This window comes from Thamnophis elegans, chromosome 5 (genome assembly GCF_009769535.1).
Source record: "Thamnophis elegans isolate rThaEle1 chromosome 5, rThaEle1.pri, whole genome shotgun sequence".
In the NCBI taxonomy this organism is placed as follows: Eukaryota; Metazoa; Chordata; class Lepidosauria; order Squamata; family Colubridae; genus Thamnophis; species Thamnophis elegans.
Window position 1 is genome coordinate 43,243,164 of NC_045545.1, and position 20,818 is coordinate 43,263,981.

Here is a 20,818-nt window from a genome sequence, read left to right on the forward strand (position 1 = left end):
CGATTTCGTATGTTGCCCTTGATATTATTGAACTTGTTTGGGGTGCCGTGAACCAGGGCTGTGGAGTCGGCTGCTTCCAGCTCCACGTCCTCATCAACATGCCGCTCCAGCCCGCCCCTGCTATGAATATTCCTAGTGACGCGAGGGCGAAGAATATGAATATTCATAGCGGGGGCGGGCCGGAGCAGCATGTTGATGAGGACGTGGAGCTGGAAGCAGCAGACTCCACAGCCCTGCCGTGAACTGAGATAAGTGTGGTGCGGTCGTAACCGACAGTCCCAGGAGTAGACTCTCTGTGCCGGCCTGACTGGAGAGAGGCGCGCACTGTTCCCGCGCTCCTCTCCTGCGGGTCCTCCCTCGCCGTGCTGATGACGTGTGTGCGCACGGCACGCACGCCTTACCAGCAGCCCCTGCGCTCAGAAAGGGGCGGCAGCGATACAGTAAGTGAGTGTGGGCGGGGGAGATCACACGTCCCGCCCCCCCCCGTTCCTCCAGCACAGATTCTTTCATCCTCGGCGGCCGTGCAGGAGCCGAGGATGAATCGCATGAAATCCTGTGCGTGTCACCCCAAATGGCTACGCGTGTCAGCACTGACACGCGTGTCATAGGTTCGCCATCACTGCTCTAAGACATTGTGTGTTGCGGTAGGATGTTAGTGTTCTATTTACTCAGAGGACCAGGTCATCATTAAAACTTTGCTACTTAACAACAATAGCTCAGCAGATAGAGTATGATATAAATTGTTTCCTTTTGGAAGACTGACCAATAAATCTATTCCTCCATGTTTAATTACTCTCTGACTTGTCATAAATTATTATAGTTTCTTTTTCCCCTTTTCTTTCCCCTCTTTATTTTGTGCAATTGTCAACTCTCATTTATCTTACAGTTTCTTCCTCAAGGTTATCTTAGCTTTCTGATTGCCTTCATTATAAATCAATTTATCCTGAACTTGCATTCTATAGAGTAACAAGTTACTTTTTAATCACATGTGCTATTTTAGGGAGTTGGCCAATAATATGAAATGGAAAGGAAGTGATTTAATTTCATATCATCTCATATTATCAATAATGGAAATCTAATGTAACTTTAAGGTAAGGCCAGTTTCTAATTCTAAATATATGTTGCCTATGTGCTTTAAAATGTTTGTACAGACTATTCAAAGTTATGACATCTCCCCAGAGTTATTTTTGACCCATTTTTGGAGCTATGATGGCTGCACACACACCATACAGTTACAATATTGCATTTTGGGTTCTTGGTCATCAGCTCTCCTTTATGACCATTTGCAGCTTTCTGAGATGGTATGACCACAGTTCTGACTTTTTTTACTAGTTTCTGGCACTTACTTCCACTTTCCAGCAAAAAATGTCCATTGGGGAAAATTGATGACTGTGGTGTTAACAACCATCTCCCCTCCCATCAAAAAAGATCACAAAAATTCAAATCCAATGATATGATTGCTTCGATTTACAACAAATTACAACTGTAATTCTAGGCTCAACTACGGTCATAACTCAAGGACTACCTGTACTGTTCTTTGTAAACTTAAGTCATATCACTAGGTACTACAGTTAGCCCTTGAGTTACAACCATAATTGATCCCAAAGTTTATGCTGCTAAGTGATACATTTATTAAGTGACTTTGTCCCATTTTATGACTTTTCTTGCCACAGTTAACTGAATCATTACATTTGTTCAGTTAGTAATATGATTTTTAAATGAATCTGGATTTCTAGTTTTTGGAGGGCCTTCGAGGGAGACTGTTTTTGCCCTTCCCAGGCTTCAGGAAAGCCTCTGTAGCCTGGGGAGGGCGAAAACTCTTCCCCCAGCATGGCGGGGTGGTGGTGGTCACACGCACATGAGCAGGTGGGTGGGGCACATTGCATTGTTGGTGTGACCACACAATTTTGGCATGCTTTTACACAGATAAAGGCAGGAAATAAAGATAAAGGTTCACCATCACGGCAATAAGCTGATTCTGTAACCCGCTTATAGCCCTAGCAATATAGCAATATATAAGTCTAAGTGCCATTGCTGTCTTTAAATACATTTTTCTTATCAAAGTTCTGTTAGAGAAAGAAATTTGATACTGATCATTCAGACCATAGGCTTACATGTGTATTTCAATACCCAAGGAACCAGTCCTCCGCCCACCCCATGGGTACAAGATTATGGCTCCTTGCAGGGAGTGCCTTTCCTGCCTTTATCTGTGGCAGCTCATACAGGGCCTTTTCATGAGCCCAGGGTTTCTTCAGCAACTGACTGCACTATGCCATGGGTAAACCGTTATTCTGAGATCATAGCATGGCACAGTAAGAGGAGGGACTGTTCACCAGTCCTTGTGTGTTGAGATCCATATGTGACTGGATCATCGGAACAGAGCTATGCCTCATGCACTTATTTTAGTCTTCTTTGACACCTTATTAGACAATCTTAATTATGTATCCTTGCAGGAATGTTCTGGCAAGTACTTAAAAGAATTTAGCGATATTTCTGCATATCAAGCAATTCTGAGAAGAGGTATGTTTGCAACAAATGATTTTCATCTCGGGCCAGTTTTTTTCCAAACAGTTTCAACTATTAGCATGAGTGGATCATACTCAAGCTTGACCTGTCTAGTAAAATTAGCTTAACTAGTTTTACACCGAGAATCTCTGCAGCAAAACTCTGACAGAGTGCCAGTTCTTCATGTGAACAATCAAGTAGCAAGTGCCATGAAAAATGCCAAGAGGCCAAGATGCTGCCTGGCAGAGCAGACACCTTAGTGCTAGGAAACAGGTTCATATCAAGCAGCTTCTTATATCTTTTCAAAAAGGAAGGACGACATTTCTTTCTTTCTGCAGACTTTTATTCGTCCTTCGTGCTATGACAATCACATCCACAGTAATACAAGGATTTCCCCTTGTATTGTTTATGGTGTCAGAAACAAGCTGACTGGCTTGAATTAATCCTTTCCAAATATAGGTATTCTCAACTAACAACTCTTAGTTTAGCAACTGTTCCAAGTTCTACAAGCACTGAAAAAAATGACTTAAGATTGGTCCTCACACTTAAAAGAGTGTTGCAGCATTCCCAAAGTCATGCAATCAAAATTTGGATGCTTGGCAACTGGCATGTATTACAACAGTTGCAGTATCCTGTGGTCATGTGATCACCATTTGTGATCTTCCCAGCAGGCTTTTGACAAGGAAAGATAATGGGGGAAGCCATTCACCTAACAACTGCAGTGATTCAATCATAGAAAAAAGGTTGTAAAATTAGGCATGACTCACTTAACAATTGTCTTAGTTAAAGGTGGGAATTATGGTCCCAATGGTGGTTGTAAGTCAAGGAATACCTACACAGTTTTCACCAGAGTTAAAAATTACACATTGCTTAAAGTTCCCCTTAAATCCATGGAACTCAAGCATAACTGGATTTTAGAAAGACGATATGCATTTTTAGAATTACTGTTTGCCCATAGTTAAGAGTTAACAGGCTGAAGTAAGAACTAACAGTTATTGACCTTTTGAATTGTTGTGCAACCTCTATTTGATTTTACTGAACGTAATATTTGCAGGTCTTAACTTAAATGTGTATCTTCCAATAAAGTCTATACTCAAAGAACCTGTTACATTATGAGGCCAGTCTGGTAGTGGGCAGTTTGGATAGTCCAATGCTTCACTATCACTGGTTGTCTCTGGAGATTCTCAAGTTATCCAGATCATGGAGGTGATTTTTTCCAAAAGGCAACTGGACTTCTTCAGTTTTGACTGAATGGTGGAAGGATTTATACAGATAGTTCTCGATTTACAACCATTCATTTAGTGACCGTTTGAAGTTACAACGGCACTGAAAAAGCGACTTATAACCATTTTCACACTTATGACCACTGCAGCATCCCCAAGGTCATGTGATTTACATTTGGATGCTTGACAACTAGTTCATGTGTATGATTTGCTGTAAACTGGGGTCATGTGAACCCCTTTTAAAATCTTCCGACAAGCAGAGACAGTGTGGAAGCTATATTCACTCAACAACTGTGTTTGTAACTTAACAACTGCAGTGATTTGCTTAAAAAATGTGGAAAAGTCATAAAATGGGGCAAAACTCACTTAACAAATTTATCACTTAACAACATAATGTTGGGGCTCAATTGTGATCGTAAGTTGAGGATTACCTGTATTCCTTGCAGTCATCTGGTCGTTAGCACTCTGAGAGTTGTGGAGGCCTCTTGGAGGTGTATCTATACCCTCAGGGTCACCTGAATAGTGCAAATAGGTGTGCAACATTCTTGGAACTGCTGAAAGGACTGTGTGTTGTAAACAGGAGATAGGTGGTGTCCTATCCCTCCCCTGTTGAGAGAGGGCTATTCAATCATAATGTAGATGGCCTCTTTGATCTTTCTTTCAAACCTGCAGTCCTCTCTGTCCAGAATGTGGATTTCGCTGTCTTCAGAAGTGTGGCCTTTGTCTTTCAAATGCAGATGGACTGCTGAATCTGGTCCTGATGGATTTGTTCTCCTAAGTTGTGCCATGTGTTGGTGAAGTAGTTGTTTTGTTTCTTCAATGTACAGATCTGTACAGGTCTCATTGCATTGTACTGCATATATCATATTGCTCAGTTTGTGTCTGAGTGTTTTATCCTTGGGGTGGACAAACTTCTGCCTTAGTGTATTTTTAGGTTTAAAGTGTGTATGTATATTGTGTTGGTTAAAAATCCTCCTGAGCTTTTCAGATATTTCTACAATGTATGGAATGACAACATTGCTTCATTTGTTGTTCATTTCAGGTGACCCTGAGGGCACAGATAAACCCCCAATTTGCCTCCACAACTCTCAGAAAGAGTACTAATGACCAGATGACTGCAAGGAATATAAGTCCTTCCATCCTTCATCATTTAATCAGAACTGAAGAAGCTTCTTGGATAACAAGCAAAACATCTTCAAGGAAAAAGTTTCCAATTGTATTTTGAAAAAAAGTATCTTTGGGACTATCACTGATTACTGTCTTTTTGTTTTCTTGGAGGGGCTTTGAGTCAGTTTTGACTACTGGCAAGTCCCTAGACAAGTCTCTGCTGTTTCCTTGTCAAGATATTCAGTAAGCCATATCTTGACAAGTTTCCTTGTCAAGATATGGCTTATTTATCGCCTCTTTCCTAGGACTGAGAAAGTGGTTGGCTCAAGATCACCCAGTTGGCTTTGTGCCTAATGATCTCTTGGTTCTAGTCTGGTGCCTTAAACTATTATATCAAACTGGGCTCTTTATCACTGATATGCTACAGCACTATTCCCATTGCACATTATTAAAGACCAGGCAATCTAATTACCAGAAATTAAATTTACCCATATTGTAAATTTATTTTACAAAAATATAAAAATCCCTCTTTGGATTGCAGTCTAAAAGAAGGGCTAAAAATGTTGGGCAATTTAGCAAAATTAATTTTTAAAGGAGACAGATATTTTCTATATTACATTCCAATGCTAAAAAAATTCCTACGGCAACATTAAAGAATTATGTGCCACAAAAAAACAAATAATATCAGAATTAAGGTGCAATACTAGACCTTTCAGTCAGAATAACAGTGGTTTTGCTCCCCACCAAAATCTCATCTAGACACCCTTGAAGAAGAATTCTTTTAAATCAATTTATTCTGCAGAAAAAGTTTAATCTTTCATTCTGACCAGCCTTTTTCATTGATAAGGAATATAGCAGGACCATAGAATAGGATTGCACTGTACAAACAATTTCATGTAAGAGAAAGAAGTGATTATTGTTTAGACATCTTTACTTTTTGGGAAAGATCTATTTTTTGGGGACCAAGGAGGCATAAAAACAAACGTATGTACAATACATATGTGTAGCAATCACAGGGGGAAAAAAGCAATTCTTCCCTCTCCCTCCCTTAACCCCTACTGATGCCAAGGAGAAAACCACCATCATGACAGAAATATCATGAGCTCCCAAACAATTAAATTATAAGATAATTATATGGCTACAATAATATGCACAATGATCTTACACATCCCTTATTTTGCTTACTCAGATATAAGAAGCCGAGGAAAACAACTTCCTAATTGTATATAAAACAGGTATAAAAATGGTAGAGAATTGCAAAAAAAAATATTGGTCAACTGGTTAGGATATCTATTTTGTTTTGCAAAAAAAAAAAAAAAAAGCACTTGCATAAATATTGCCTGGCTAACCATACCGGTGGCAAACTTCCACAGGAGACAATTTATGTAGTAACCTGGCTTTTATATACTATGGGCTTTATCACAATTCTGCAGATTGGAATCCAACCTTGTAGAGATTATTTGCAGTAAAATGGAGTTTTATTCCAAAATTTGTGCTTCAGAAGCACAACGGTTAAATGGAAAATGAGCCATACACGCAGGGCTGAAAAATCTTCGTAGCAGAAGCTGGGCTCATGTCACCTTATCTGCAGACGCAGCCAACCAGTCAGCTAGATGAACAACATGCTTTTCACATCAAGACTTGAGGCCACACTTTACTGCACTACTTAAAATCCAAAGGGAGTTTCTCTATCTAAATAAAGACTCAGCAAACAGGGAATCGGGCCAGTTTTGAGAAGTTCCTTTGGCTTGGCAAGCTGGGCATTCAGGTGAAACATTAGCTTTCCCAAGTCTGTTTGCAAGCCTAGACAAAGGGAAAAGCACTTAAAAGAGAATGTGGCTGAAAACGTGCAATTGCTTATCCAACAGTGTTAAGAGTGACATACATTCAAATAAACATTTCTGCCCCTCCTGCTCTCTAGAGACAGAGTATTCGTTTTACTAGATTTGGTCTGAATTTTTTTTTATAATAATACAAAAAGTATGAGGTCAAGCATGATCACATTACAGTTGTGAAATGGGTGTTTATACTGAGCTCTAAGCATATTTTAAACTTCAGCTTTTTGTAAGTTTGTCAAAATTGTTTTGTAAAAAGGAAAGGCAGCTGTAGAAAATGAGGTCTAAACACTATGACAGCAATTGAGAAAGTGACAAACTTCCAGTGTGTCATTTTGGTCTTTTCTTAGAGTAACCATTCCTGGCCTTGGTTAAGGCAACTTTCTGTTATAAATGGTCTATGTATATATGTTCAAGGGACGTAGTGGCTTAGTGGTTAAGACACTGAGTTTGTCGATCAGAAAGTTCAGCAGTTTGGCGGGTCGAATCCCTAGCAACATGTAATGGAGTGAGTTCCTGTTACTTGTCCCAGCTTCTGCCAACCACTAGCAGTTCGAAAGCATGTAAAAATGCAAGTAGAAAAATAGGGACCATCTTGGCAGGAAGGTAACAATGCTCTGTGTGCCTTTGACGTTTAGTCATGCTGGCCACATGACCACGGAGACGTCTTCAGACAGCGCTGGCTCTTCGGCTTTGAAGCGGAGATGAGCACCGCCCCCCTAGAGTCAGGAATGACTAGCACATATGTGTGAGGGGAACCTTTACCTTTACCTATATATGTTCAGAGGTGGCTGGGAGTGAGAATGGAAAGGAAGGGAGGGAGGGAGGAAAAGTTCTATTTAAACAAGCAGTTGTTAGAATCTAGACTCTGGGTAAAAATAAAATACCACTTTATCTGCCCATCAAAGGCTACTACACTCAGCCCCCCCCCCCTCTTTTAGACAAGTGTCAGACCTTTAACCATGAAGAGTCTCTCACATCACTTTTTCTTGGCTGATGCAAAATTTTATCTTCTTGTAAAACACTCCAGAAAAAAGCATGTTCTTAATGAAGTATTGGATTCTTTGACCTACAAACAGAAATCAAGGCTCTTCCTATTTTGAGCACAGGAATGAAACAGAGATTTGAAAATAGTCTGGCAAAATGGCTTTATGAAACAAACTGCAGCTGGATCACAGCAGGAATCACAACTATTCTAATAGGTTCAGCAATTATCCCTGTTGTAGAGGAGGTGTTGATCAATAGAACACATGAAAGCTACATCTATTCCTGGGCCAATGTACTATAGTGTTCACCTGCCAGAGAACAGATCAAACCTAGGAAGAGAAACCCACTAATTTTACAGAGCCCCACAAATGTCTTTCTTTTTCTTCCCCCCCTTCCCCCACGAAAAGACAGATTCTCACATCGACTGTTTTCATCTGATCATCACTCATATTACCCCCAAAGGAAAGGAAGGGTCTTCCAGGGCTTGAATTCATAGGTTAGGGATTTTAGTTTCATCACTCACAAAGCATCACTGAAGTATTCTCTTGCTGCAATGTTGAATGGGTGATTTGAGAGGCAATGACCATGGAAGAGAAGGGGGAAAGGGATGAAAGCTTGCCTTCTCAAACTTTACCTCGCACATAAAGGTTTGCTGGAGCAGAGTAACGGGTCCCTGCACTGTTTGTAGCGACACATTCATATTTGCCTTGATCCGACTCCTCGCTGTTTTCAATTTGGAGAGCCCCTATGTAGAAACAAAACATAAACAACACCGGTTATAACAAGATGTATGTTATTGTTCTGTATTCTTATTGCAAACATGAACACAAGAGGACAGATGATGCCTGTTGCTGCTTGTAGGATATCCATGCTTGTTACTATAGAGCATCTGTTGTGCCCAGTCTTCATAGCTTCATAGTCAAACAAATTATTGATACCTTTTCAATTGCTTTTTATGTTCCAAATAAATTTCTCCCATATGGAGAAACTATCAAGAATCCAGACTTAAGATAACTATGCTGAATATTTTTTCCATAGCAAGATATTATACAATATTTTAAATTGTTGTAAATAGTTCTATGTGTTATATGAACCCAAAAACAAAATACAACCCCAATAAACGCACAGTAAATAAATAAATCCAAAGGAATCTAATCTTAGTTCATTACCTTTCTTTAACTATCTTAATCTATTAAATACACTTCATTCCACAACAAAGTATAATTAATTTACTCTTAAGCCTAGCAATAGAAAGAACCACAACTTTTCAACTTGAAAAATTCCTTGTTTCTATTGTATTTTACATATAATTATACTGTTCTTTCTACTAACAACATCAACAAGTAACAACATCAGTAGGTAGGACAGCCAGGACCTTTGAAAGGCCTAGATACAGAAAGTTTATCTGAAGATTTTGCAGGCCATACATTTTCTATTCACTCTATCCTGTGCCGTTGGTTTTTTGTTCAATGTACTTAATACTAACATAACTCTTGATATTTCATTGGCTTTGCTGCTTTGAATTTTAAACTACTTCAAATTTTAAAATACATCTTGGGTGAGACCCCTTCCATGCTACCATTCCCTTTCTTCCCTTTTCCAAATAGTAATCATATCAATCCAAGCAACCAGGCTGAATACTAAACTCTGCCAAATTCACATTACATATAAATATACTGAAACAGTATCACTCTTCCTTCTTATCCTGCCACTGTGAATGAACTAAATCCTATATTGTTGCCTTCCAGATTATGGGAGATGTAGGTTTAGAATGATAAAGGCAAAATAAATAAATAAATAAATAAATAAATAAATAAATAAATAAATAAACGACTATTTTAAGCAGCTATTCCAAGAATGGGACCTGGTACTTCTTGGGGAATAAATACTTCATTTGTGATTCCAGAAGTTGAGATTCCATAGATTGTAGAAGGCAGCTTTCACTCACAAAAATTATGTACTCTTGAACCAAGAAAAAAGGCATTAACCTGTCTGCTTGTCAGAGTCTGAATCCATTTCTGTTTGCCAAAGAAAACAGCACCATGAACAGAAATTGCTGTTTCTGGCCTCCCACACCAAGGCAATGGAGGTTAAATTCAGTTTTCATATTATTGGAATAGAAGGAAAAATAATGTGAATAAACTACTGTCACCTAAATCATTTACAACAATAAATTGAAGCAGTATAAAGTCTGTATCTGAGGAGAACTAATGAAGTTCATTTTGTTCTGCTATTTCATAAAAATGATATAGAGAGCCCTCTCTATTGTTGTACCAGATCTGGAAAATAGAAATAAACTGATCAGAGAAAACTGGCTCCTGCTACCTTCTAGGGGGCATTCATGCTTTGTACTTTTAAACGGTTTGAAAGTTTATACCTTGCTGTTTAGGTATTTGGATGAAGTGTGGCAGAAACAATTTTGTAACTCAAAAGATCTGGCCCAAAGAACTGTTTTTGCATGTTGGAACAATGAAGACTTAATGAGATTCATGTTTAGCTTCCACTTTCTCTAAATTTAGAAAATCTGTAAATTTATGCCCCCTCCACAAAACTTATATAATAGTTAATTTTAATATTAATTATATTTTATACTTTTTGTATTTTAATTATTGTTAGAAATTCTGAGCATAAAACAAATATATTATTTGAACAGTGTGCCAATAACAATTGCAGGGAAGCACCAGAAAAAGGGACTCCTGATCATTTGTTCCTTGACTGGGGATAGATCCATATATCCAAGCTGTGGGTAGCTGAGTGCATGAATTACAATACTGAGTCCTCTGTCTAGTGTAGGTACATGTGCTCTACCTTAGAGTGTAAATGGCAGATGAAAATCATTTGAGTGGCAATGAGGAAGGCTTTATAAAAAAGGGTTAGAGGAAAAAATTGTGGATTTTCCTTTAGGGCTAGGCTATAAATTAGAAATATCCTGGCTTTTACTCAATCTGCTTCCATTTTAACACAATGTTCGGAAAGTAAGATGTCTGAATAGCAGGAACTGGAAAATCTTTTGCACAACTTCATTTCACATAAGAGTGCAGAATTACAAAAAGCATGTATTAATTCTGGACAAATGCTATTTTTATTTCAAAGTGGTTCAAAGTAGCAATTCTGTAGAGAGTTATAGAAGGATTTAGCTACACACAAATGAGAGCCATGTCTGTGTTGCTCTGTAAATATGCATTTCTAATAATCACATGGACCTCACAGAATGACAGCCAAACATCTCCAAGCCCAATTTATTGGCAATTAGGCAAGAAAGGGAATCAACTCAGCAATTTTCCTATTGAAGCTCATTATGATCCTGCTTAATTGTTTCCTCCCTGAGGTTGATGATTGGCATGTCAGATCTGGACTGAAACTGAGTTTCTGTGATTTATGCAAGGACTGCAGTCACTGCAGGATCTTTGAACTGAGAAGTTCACAAGGCAAATATAGGAATACAATTTACCATCAATTTACTTTTTTAGTTATATCATACATCTAGACTTCAAACACCCTTTCTTCTTTATTTCACTTTAGAAAGGAGGGAGGAAGGGAGATTTGCAAGCTTTTCAGGAAGCAAAATTGCAAAACTGCCAAAGGGTGGCAGTCTCTTAGCAGGGTTAAGCAGTATTAAATTTGTATAATATCAGAAGAATTAGAAGAAAGATTAATCAGCTTTTCTCTGTCAGTTTTTAGGTATTTGTATTTTAAATTCTGGCTCCTTTTGCTTTGAACATATAAGATTCATATTAGGGCAGAGAAAAGTCTTAAGTACCTACTTTAACTGTTTCCCATGTATCTGTTTTCCACAGCATCATAGAAATGTTATCATTGAGTCACTATACAACTACAGTGGCATTTGGCTGTATCAACAATTTTGGAAGCTAACTGTGCTATCAAATATTGAATGAATGAGTAGCCTGGTGACTTCAAAGAAGCTTTTGGTGAGGAGGATGGGTAGCCTGCACCAAGTCTGTCATGACAGCACTAACTGCTCCAAGAGAATTGAAGAATTTTCTAATTTTCCATTGTGCTTATTTTGTTGTCACTTTATGGCAATAGAGGAAGCGGCATTTGATAAAAGAGAAACAAATCACCTCTTCTAAAGGTTCATTTGTTGCAATCTGGTGATCATCCCTGAAACCCATGTCCATTCCTCTATCCTCTTCTCTAATCTGCCAATCAGCAACTAGAGCCATATATCTCTGAACAATCTATCAAAACTCACCCTGACCTTTCAGCCTGGGTCTCACCTGAAAGGCAAAGGGGGAATGTTAAAAGTGACAACATGCCTCACAAATACAGAGCTCTTAGAAAAATGACAGCATCTCTGCAGAGGAAAAGTAGGGCTCATGGCTGCAAGGCCAACGGAAAGGTTAGTTTTCAAAACAGAACACCCTGCTTCTCCGGCTACTTTATCTGATTTCCTTCACACCTTCGCACAAGAGAGATTGCCTGGCTTTCCTATCCAATGTACCGAGCAACTATGCATATCTGAAAATAAACATCCAACCAATTGCAGGCACGATAATCCATTAGTCTAGTCTCATTTTGATCAAATTAATACATCATGGAAATGCAGCAACTTACCTTTAGAAAGACCTCAGAACATTATCATTATGTGAGCATAACCTCCCTTCATAAAAATGCTTTCCTCTATCCCTGCTAGAGATTCAGTAGTCTGTATGTTTAACAAAAGGTGTCAGTCTGACAGAAATCCCGTATGAGATGCCAAGAGGTGGCTCTTGGCACTTAGAAAAATGTCAGCTTTGACATTCAAACAGGACACATGCGTTTTAAATAATGTCAGGCAAACTCTTAAAATACCTCATTAGAACTCAGATAGAGAGATTTATGTTTTATGAGATGGATGATTCTCATTATAGTAGTAAGTCAATTCTCTCAAAAAGGATATACCGAACATATGGCGGTTCTTTTGCCAAGTTGTTAATGTTCTCACTTGTTGGTAAGAAACACATGACAGTTAAATGCAGGAAAAGCCTCAGTCTGGTATAAGTAAAAATGGGGCTACAAACAGGCATAGCTTGGCTACTTAACATGCCGTTTATTGTTTTGCTTTAAGATTTTTTTTTTGTAGTTTTAGATAAATAGCTTAAGAACTTATGACATTACAGTTGAAAGATTGGATTACCATTAGGCCTATGCTATTTGGCCACATGACTCAGATTTTCCACTAAATTAAATTCCAATATTTTTGAAATAACAATCCACATTTGTTCCACAAATATTAACACAACTGAAAACATTAACACCCAGAAACTGAACCAGAACCAAAGACTGCTTTATTAATTTGAAGCAATGATTTAATGAAGAAAGACAGGGAAGAAAAAAAAAGAGTAGCATTGGACAATTGAGTGAATATAATTTAGCAGAGGTATAGATTTCAGAGAATTCAGGGATCAGTCAATAGCAGCAGTTACTGAAATCACAAGATGTCAGGATCACTGTACATAGTACTGATTACAATCTTAGGATTACTTCCAGAAACCACTTTGCGTGTTCAAATTACAAAACTTACTCTAGTAGGCTTGGGATTATATAGCTGCTACTATGGAGGTATGAACAACATAATATTTAAGATGACCAGATATATGTCAGATTCCTTTACTCTCAACAAATCTTTGAGCCATAGCCATAAGGCTGTATTAAGTTTCAGAGAGAATGGGGCTGGGTGGATTGTATCTCTTCCCTCTACCTTCATATTGAAAGGTCTGGCAAGCTGGACAGATGCACTTATAACCCTCAAAGAAAGTCCATGCTTCCTAAGTGACCTTTCAAGAATTATTTTATTTTTAGTTGTTCAGCTTTTGTCAGCAGTAGTAAGGAAGAAAGAACATTACTGTTCTCTTGTGAAAATACTGCACCCTTCAGACAGAAACCACAGCGGACATTTCAAAGCTCCCTAGACTCAGTACTCCAGACAGTAACTGAATTGGAAAGCTCAGAGAACCGTCTGCGGCATGAGCCAGAATTGCACCTTCCAATTCACAAATGTTCCATTGAATAACCCCCTTTGACCTATGTAGGCCTACAATGGATGATTCTACAAGGTGCCAGACACTAAAAATAAACAAAAGCAAACACGTGTGGGAAGGAATGGCAGATGAGCTTGTGTACCGACAGAGTTTGGAATGAAAGAATAACTGGAGATGGCATACTGCTGAAACGTGTCATGGCAAAAAGAAATGTAGTGATACGAACATTTGAGGCACAGTTTAGCATTCTTACCTCTAATTGGTGTACCACCTGGTGAGGTAATTTGAATGCAAATAAGATTAAAGAGAAGCGTTAGTACAACGAGAAAAGGGAGAAAATCGAAACGAAAAAGTTTTTCAAAGCTAGAATCCGTATTAGAGAAACAGGTATAATAATATATAAAAATGTGCAGTAACATTGCCCTAGATTGGTTAGTAAAGCTCCCCCAAGAACACAAAGTCTGATATCAATTTACATATCCCTGGTTCTCCCCCCCCCCAAAAAAAAGGATGTTGGCAAACCACTATCATTCATTGACACAACTGAAATGGAGCAGCAACTGGGAGCCATGCCCTTTTATTCTGCCAGAAGATGGGGCTGTGGGAGCATAAGTGTCAGTAAAGTACAATAAGAATATGTGTATGCACACATGTGTTTGTGAGTAAAGAGAAAAAAAATATGGTAGTAGTTGGCAGACCATTTCTTGGTTTAAGATTACCTGGACCACTGGGGACAAAAATCTGATTACATAACCGAAACTGGAAAGCTAATCAATGAATGTAGGTTAACTCCTGTAGTAGGTTCCTCCTGAGCATAAACTGTTGCCTTGCACCATTCAGTTTTAAAATATAAATGCAGAGGACATTCTTTTAGCTTTCACTTGGACTAATGGCTGAGGCATGTTTTTGCATAGTTGTGCAGCAGGCCAAGGAGAGAATTGGTACCCTCTTTAAAAGGGAGTTCAAAATAGTTTCACATGCTATGAACATATCTTACAAAGAGGGGTTTTTATAGAAACGTTTGCTCAGTCTTGACCCTTATCAATAGCATTGTCTAGTGGTACAGAAAGAGAACTGCATATGTAAACTGACAGCAACCCCCTTTGATCCCCGATTTTGTCCCCTTGGTTTTATTTTGTGCAAATGAAGTCTGTTAGTAAGGGCAGGAAAATTCATGCAGATCTAATTTCTAGGTAGTTTATGGTATGTGTTGGTTTAATGCAGATTTTGCACATCTGAATACCAAGCACTTACCAAAAAGCTCAAAACAAAGCAAAAAAACCGGAGAGTTTAAACAGACAGAGAGGGTTAAACAGGACACAAAGCCTCAAATCATGTTCCGTGTATTGATCAATAAATACCAGTAACCATAGAAATGCTGTGTATCTGAGATTAACTGCTCCCCACATTCCATTATCCACAGCACAGATCACCCAATGGGTGACAAAGAAAGATACTCAAAGAGTTTCTGTAAATACAAAGAAGGCAGATTTTAAGCACTTTTAACTTGCTTCTTAAAGAATGGTTAAATTATTTACACTTATTATTTTCGTCCCTTGCTCTTTTCTAGAGCCTTTTCCTCTGGGCAGTATAGCTGCTGCTTTTAATCAGTGGAAACAGTTCCAGCTGTTTTGTCTGGCATTCTCCTCAGCCAAGATGATGTTATTCTGACTCCACTTTACAGTGAGATTGTTTTTGCCAGTGCTTTGGTTCACGGATAGGTGTGGAAAAAAGAAAGCCCATATTGCCCGCTGTAAAAGTGAATATTTTGTTACATAATAAATCTGCCTATTTATCTATTTCTCTAACTACTATCCTATTCACCTCAAAGGAGCAGATCACATCACAAAAGCCTGCATGGTTTCCAAGTCATATCAACAGGAAAAATGATGTTTATTGCTTCATTCTTGCACAACAGAAAAACTGCTGAATGCTCACTTTTCTCCCCAGTCTGCCAATTATTACTGTAATTAAAACACTTGAAACCCTATCTTCTTCCTACCTGCAGTTAACTGGCATTGAGACTTTCCACTACAGATTGCAGCAATCAGTCTTTCAGTCAGTGAAACAGCACCTGTTAAGTTGCTCTCACTTGGATGTGATGCTGATCTTGGGATACACTCACATAGCCACCGAAAAACCTGGAATTAACTGCCTACACAAACTGAAGAATCCCATACACACTCAAAAGGGATTCCCTAAAGTGCAGTTGGTTCATCTTTCTTCAGGTCTGAAGAATTTTTAGATTTTTCTTGCCAGTTCCTAGATCACAACAGTTAAGCAATTTAAAAATGTGTTCTTATTTCCACAGAAGTCTCCAGGTTTTTTTTAATGGTCAGGATTGCCACAGAGCTATCTCAACCACAAGCCACCAAAGCAAAAACGCGGGCATTTTCTTAGAAACCATAGAGCCATGGAGTTGAAAGATAATTTAGAAGTTGTCTCGTCTAATCCAGCAGTCCCCAACCTTTGCGGCCTGGTGTGTATGTTTGAGGGGATGGTTCTATGTGAGTGGCAGATGTGTGTGCGAATGTGTCTGCATACTACTCGCACAAATGGAGCTTTGCATGTGAGTGCCTGCCACTTGCATTAATGGAGCTGCATGCATGCTCACCAACCACTTGTGTTGCCTGGTTCCAATTCAGGATCTACTAAAAACTCTCTGACAAATAGTCTCTGTTTCAAGTGAAGGAGAACTCACAACTTTGGTAGCACCCTGGTTGGTAGCTTGTATCCAATCAGAGAATTCCTCCTGACTTTTAGCCTGGACGTACTTATAATTTATCCATTGGATTTGATCCTTCCTGCTGGAGTAATAAAGAATATCTCCATTCCTTCTTTGAGAAAAATTTTCAGATAACTGAAAATTACTATCATATTTTCCTTCAATCATTTTTTGGGGGTAGGCTATTACACTTCATTGTCTTAAAGCCTTTCTCGGAACTTGCCCCAATTTGTCACTGTCCAGTTTGAACTGTGATGTGGGTTATGGTAGGGAACACTGAACTAAATGGATCAATTATCTCACACAATAAACATACTTTCCTGGATCCTATTAAAATAATATTCCACTTCTGCCCTGGTTTTCATAAGTGCTTAGTATTTATTGTACTTCCCTAATACATTAGCAATATTTATTTGTTTAACCAATATATTAGTCACCTCCAAAGCAACTCACCTCCAAAGCAACTCCAGGCATTATAATTCACATTTATAGTGGAACTAAAGCTAAACATCTTGTACAGCATAGAGTACAATGGTGCTGCCCACAATAATAATCATACCAGTTTTGACTTATTATTATGGGGCAGACAAGAAAGCATTCATATTCAAATCTTGCCCAATTTGCTGCCTAGTAAACTGAATGCAACTCACAGATACACATTATGTACTCACTGTTATATGCTGTTATTTATAATTTTTGATTATTAGCATTTGCTGTTACAGTTCTAGTTACTTTCAGACTGATGATGTGTGACTCTTAATGAAAGCTAGTTGGGTGATCTTGGGCTAGTCACTCTTCCTCAGCGGAACCCACCTCATGGGATTGTTGTTGTGGGGAAAATAGGAGGAAAAGGGAGTATTATATATGATGGGATAAAAATCTAAAACTAAATTTATAAATATAAATAAGCAAGATATGCCATTTTTAATTTATTAATCAATTGTCTTTCTCTACTAGTGGCTACTGGCTGATCCACACAATATATTGTCCTATTTATTTAGTTTTAGTTTAGTACAAGGCACAGCTAAAACACTATGATTTATAAAACATGTTTATGGCTTAATATATTAATACAAATATACTGTTTATTCTTATTTATTGTTGATGTACAGATGTTGTTCATATCTCAGTTTATTAAATTCTAATTTAGCTATAAGGTTATGATGTATATGGTTTTGATCTGCAGCATTACCCCATATATTGTCTCTGGATCAGCACCTATTCTTATTTTGACATGGCAGGGAATTAGCATGGGCTCACTATGTAAGCACAAGTTCTAAGCCCCAGTGAATGCCTTTGAACCTCGCCTAGTCTTTTCCAAGTGAAAGTTGCCAGGCTGGGAAGATTTCTGTAATATAGGCAGAGAACAATAAAGTAGTTAGTTTGAAGTCTACATGTATGGGGCTGATTGTGCCTGACACATTCATTTTTTAGCTAAGTTCACTATGTTCACTATCATGGTGGTTCATTAATATTATTACTGTGACATGGTTATTGCCACAATTTTCTCTTTGGTATTAAAATGTTTTATATGATTTTATGGTGCTTCAAAACATTATATTACGAACAATAGTGTCAACACTAAATGATAGAAACGTGTGATAAAAATACAACTATAATCATTGAAGTTTTATAACCAATTTGTTAACCAATTTCATTGTATACATGATGTACAATGACAATAAAGGCTGTACTATACTTTATACCACCAATCAATTTGGAGCAGAGGGATACTATTGCTAGTCTTTTAAAATCCCTCTTCCTATTTTATTTTCCTTTGCTTGCAGATCAAGAAATAAAATGGGAAACTATGCATATACAGCAATTCTTCCACAATTGGCCTACGTTTTGAAACCAATAGCAATAGCAATAGCAGTAGACTTATATACCGCTTCATAGGCCTTTCAGGCCTCTCTAAGCGGTTTACAGAGAGTCAGCATATTGCCCCCAACAATCTGGGTCCTCATTTTACCCACCTCGGAAGGATGGAAGGCTGAGTCAACCCTGAGCCGGTGAGATTTGAACCGCTGACCTGCTGATCTAGCAGTAGCCTGCAGTGCTGCATTTAACCACTGCACCACCTTGGCTCTTACATCCCAAATAGCTATTTAATCACATATCTATAATCAAATGTAAACTGAATGTCCAAGTTCTGCCATTCCTACCATTTCTGAAAATATATAGTTATTGTATTTTGGAAAGTAGCATTGTTTTTAAGTATTGTCCTGTTTGAATCTCTGTAATCCATACAAAATTGCAGGGGAGTTTTCGTCCAAACCAGTAGTAGTTTGAATAAATGCAGTAAATGCATGAAAGAAAACGAAAAGCTTATTGATATGATATTTAAAATATAAATGTACTTTTAAGTACTGTGATACCATGCTCCCACTTAAATCACATTTGTGAAATATCGATAGCCCTTGATTTACGACCAGTCATTTAGCAAACATTCGAAGTTACAATTAATCTCCTAAGGCTATTTATTACCTATTCTTAAAGTTAGAACAGCTGCATCCTCTCCTGGTTATGTAGCCACATTTTTGATGCTTGCAATTCTTTCACATTTATGGCTGTTTGCAGCATCCTGTGGTCACATGACCATATTGTGACTTTTTTTTTGCTGGTTTCTGGCATTTACTTCTCTTTCTGGCAAAAAACAGCCATCAGGGGAACATTGGTTTAGCGCACATGGTGTTTGTTAAACAACTACCACATTTACTTAATGTGAATGACACAAAAAAGTCAAAAGCTCAGATATGATCATGTGATGCCTCAACTTACAATAGCAATGACTTACATCTGTAATTCTAGGCTCAATTATGTATGTAAGTTGAGAACTACCTGTATGTTATCTTTGTATATGATTATGGGAAGCCGAACAGTTCTGTTAAAGTGGAACATTATTGCTATTAACTAAAATTGTATTTATTACCTCATTTTAGACTAAATAATTCAATGGACAGCAGAATGATAGTTCTATAACAGCGATGGCGAACCTTTTCTGGCTGATTTGCCATAAGTGGGGGGAGCGCAGGGGGGGGCATGTGTGGGCGTGCTGCACCCATAATGCAATGTGCGCGCCCCCAGCGCATATGCATGCATGACAGGCACTTCCCACCCCACCCTGGAGGCCACCCTGGAGGCCCTCCAGAGGCTTCAGGAGCTTCCCTGAAGCCTATGGAGTGTAAAAAACTGCAAGCAAAACAGAAGTCCGTTCCTGAATGTCCACTTTGCCCATAGGGCTGGTTTTTCTTGCACAACAAGAGGGCCACTGAGGCGGGGGAGGCTATAAAGCCTCTGGAGCCTGGGAAGGGCAAAAAATGGCTTTAAAAGGTTGAACTCAACTGGCCAGCGCGTGCATGCGTGCCCTGACAAATGGCTCCTCATGTCTCCTGTGGCACACGTACCGTAGGTTCGCCATCCCGGGTCTATAAAATGCAGAATCCCAGAGAGTTGTGCCCACTTTACCCCGTAGATGAGTCATTTAACCATTCATTTAATGGTAAGAAAATTATTATTAAGAGAACTGTACAGCAGCATTGATTGGAATTATTATATGATTCATTGCACAGTCAGCCAGAATTTCCGACTGGATTTGACATTTTTATCCACCTATCAGGTCTATCTCAAGGACCTGGTATAGGCAGATGTTTATATTTGACGGTGTTGGAAGTATCATCACGGGAATTCAACTGTTGGGTGAAAAGCTGCCTTTTGCAACTGACTGGTGGTGAATTTGTCAATGCTGATGTGATGCTCTAGTTGTTTTGGGATTGTATCCAAGGCACCTATCACTCTTGGTATAATCTTTGCTTACTTTTGCCAGAAGACACATATTTTTCCATTGTGTCTGAAGAAACCAAAGTTTTCAGTAGCTAAGCAGGTACAATATTGCTGCCTATGTTACAAGTTTCAGACTTAGAACTCTTTTTCTTCTTGATGGACTTTACACACATTTGTCTGAAAATAAAAATCTAAAAAGCTTAAATTTCATTTAGCATCTACTTATGGTCTCTATGAATATACTATTTGGACTTATCTGAATTCCTCTCTGTCCTTACAAACAATGACCACAAACTCTCTTTTGTAGTATTTATTAGGCTATATGTAAATATTGATTTAGAGCTTATAGTTGAATAAATTATCTTAAATATGCTAATGTCTCTTTCAGAAATTAAATAACTAGAGAAAATTAGAATAGTGTGTGAATACCAAATGAAATTCTCTGGAAATATGCTTGCAATATAGAAGGAAAAAAGACCAGTCCAAATTTAGGACATGATGGCAATGTTAAACGTGCTTTGCTTTTAAACTCAGGTTTTCCTCTTAAGCTTGCTTACCAGCAATGAAATTACGTGAAATGAATGTTACTGAGAGCTTACCATGTGCTCAAGTGCTGCCCTACTCATTTGCAATTCCAGATACAGAAATATATTTAAAAGCATGGAAAATAAG

General features: G+C 38.3%; 1 protein-coding gene across 4 annotated transcripts in view; it reads right to left on the minus strand.

Annotated features, from left to right (window-relative positions):
• The window catches only part of PTPRF (protein tyrosine phosphatase receptor type F), a 627,213-nt gene that overhangs the window by 106,079 nt on the left and 500,316 nt on the right, over window positions 1-20,818 (minus strand). For all 4 annotated transcript variants that reach the window (XM_032217661.1, XM_032217663.1, XM_032217660.1 and 1 more), the window contains one exon: window positions 8,292-8,402. In XM_032217661.1, coding sequence (XP_032073552.1) covers window positions 8,292-8,402 — 111 coding nt within the window. The remainder of the gene's footprint in view (window positions 1-8,291; window positions 8,403-20,818) is intronic.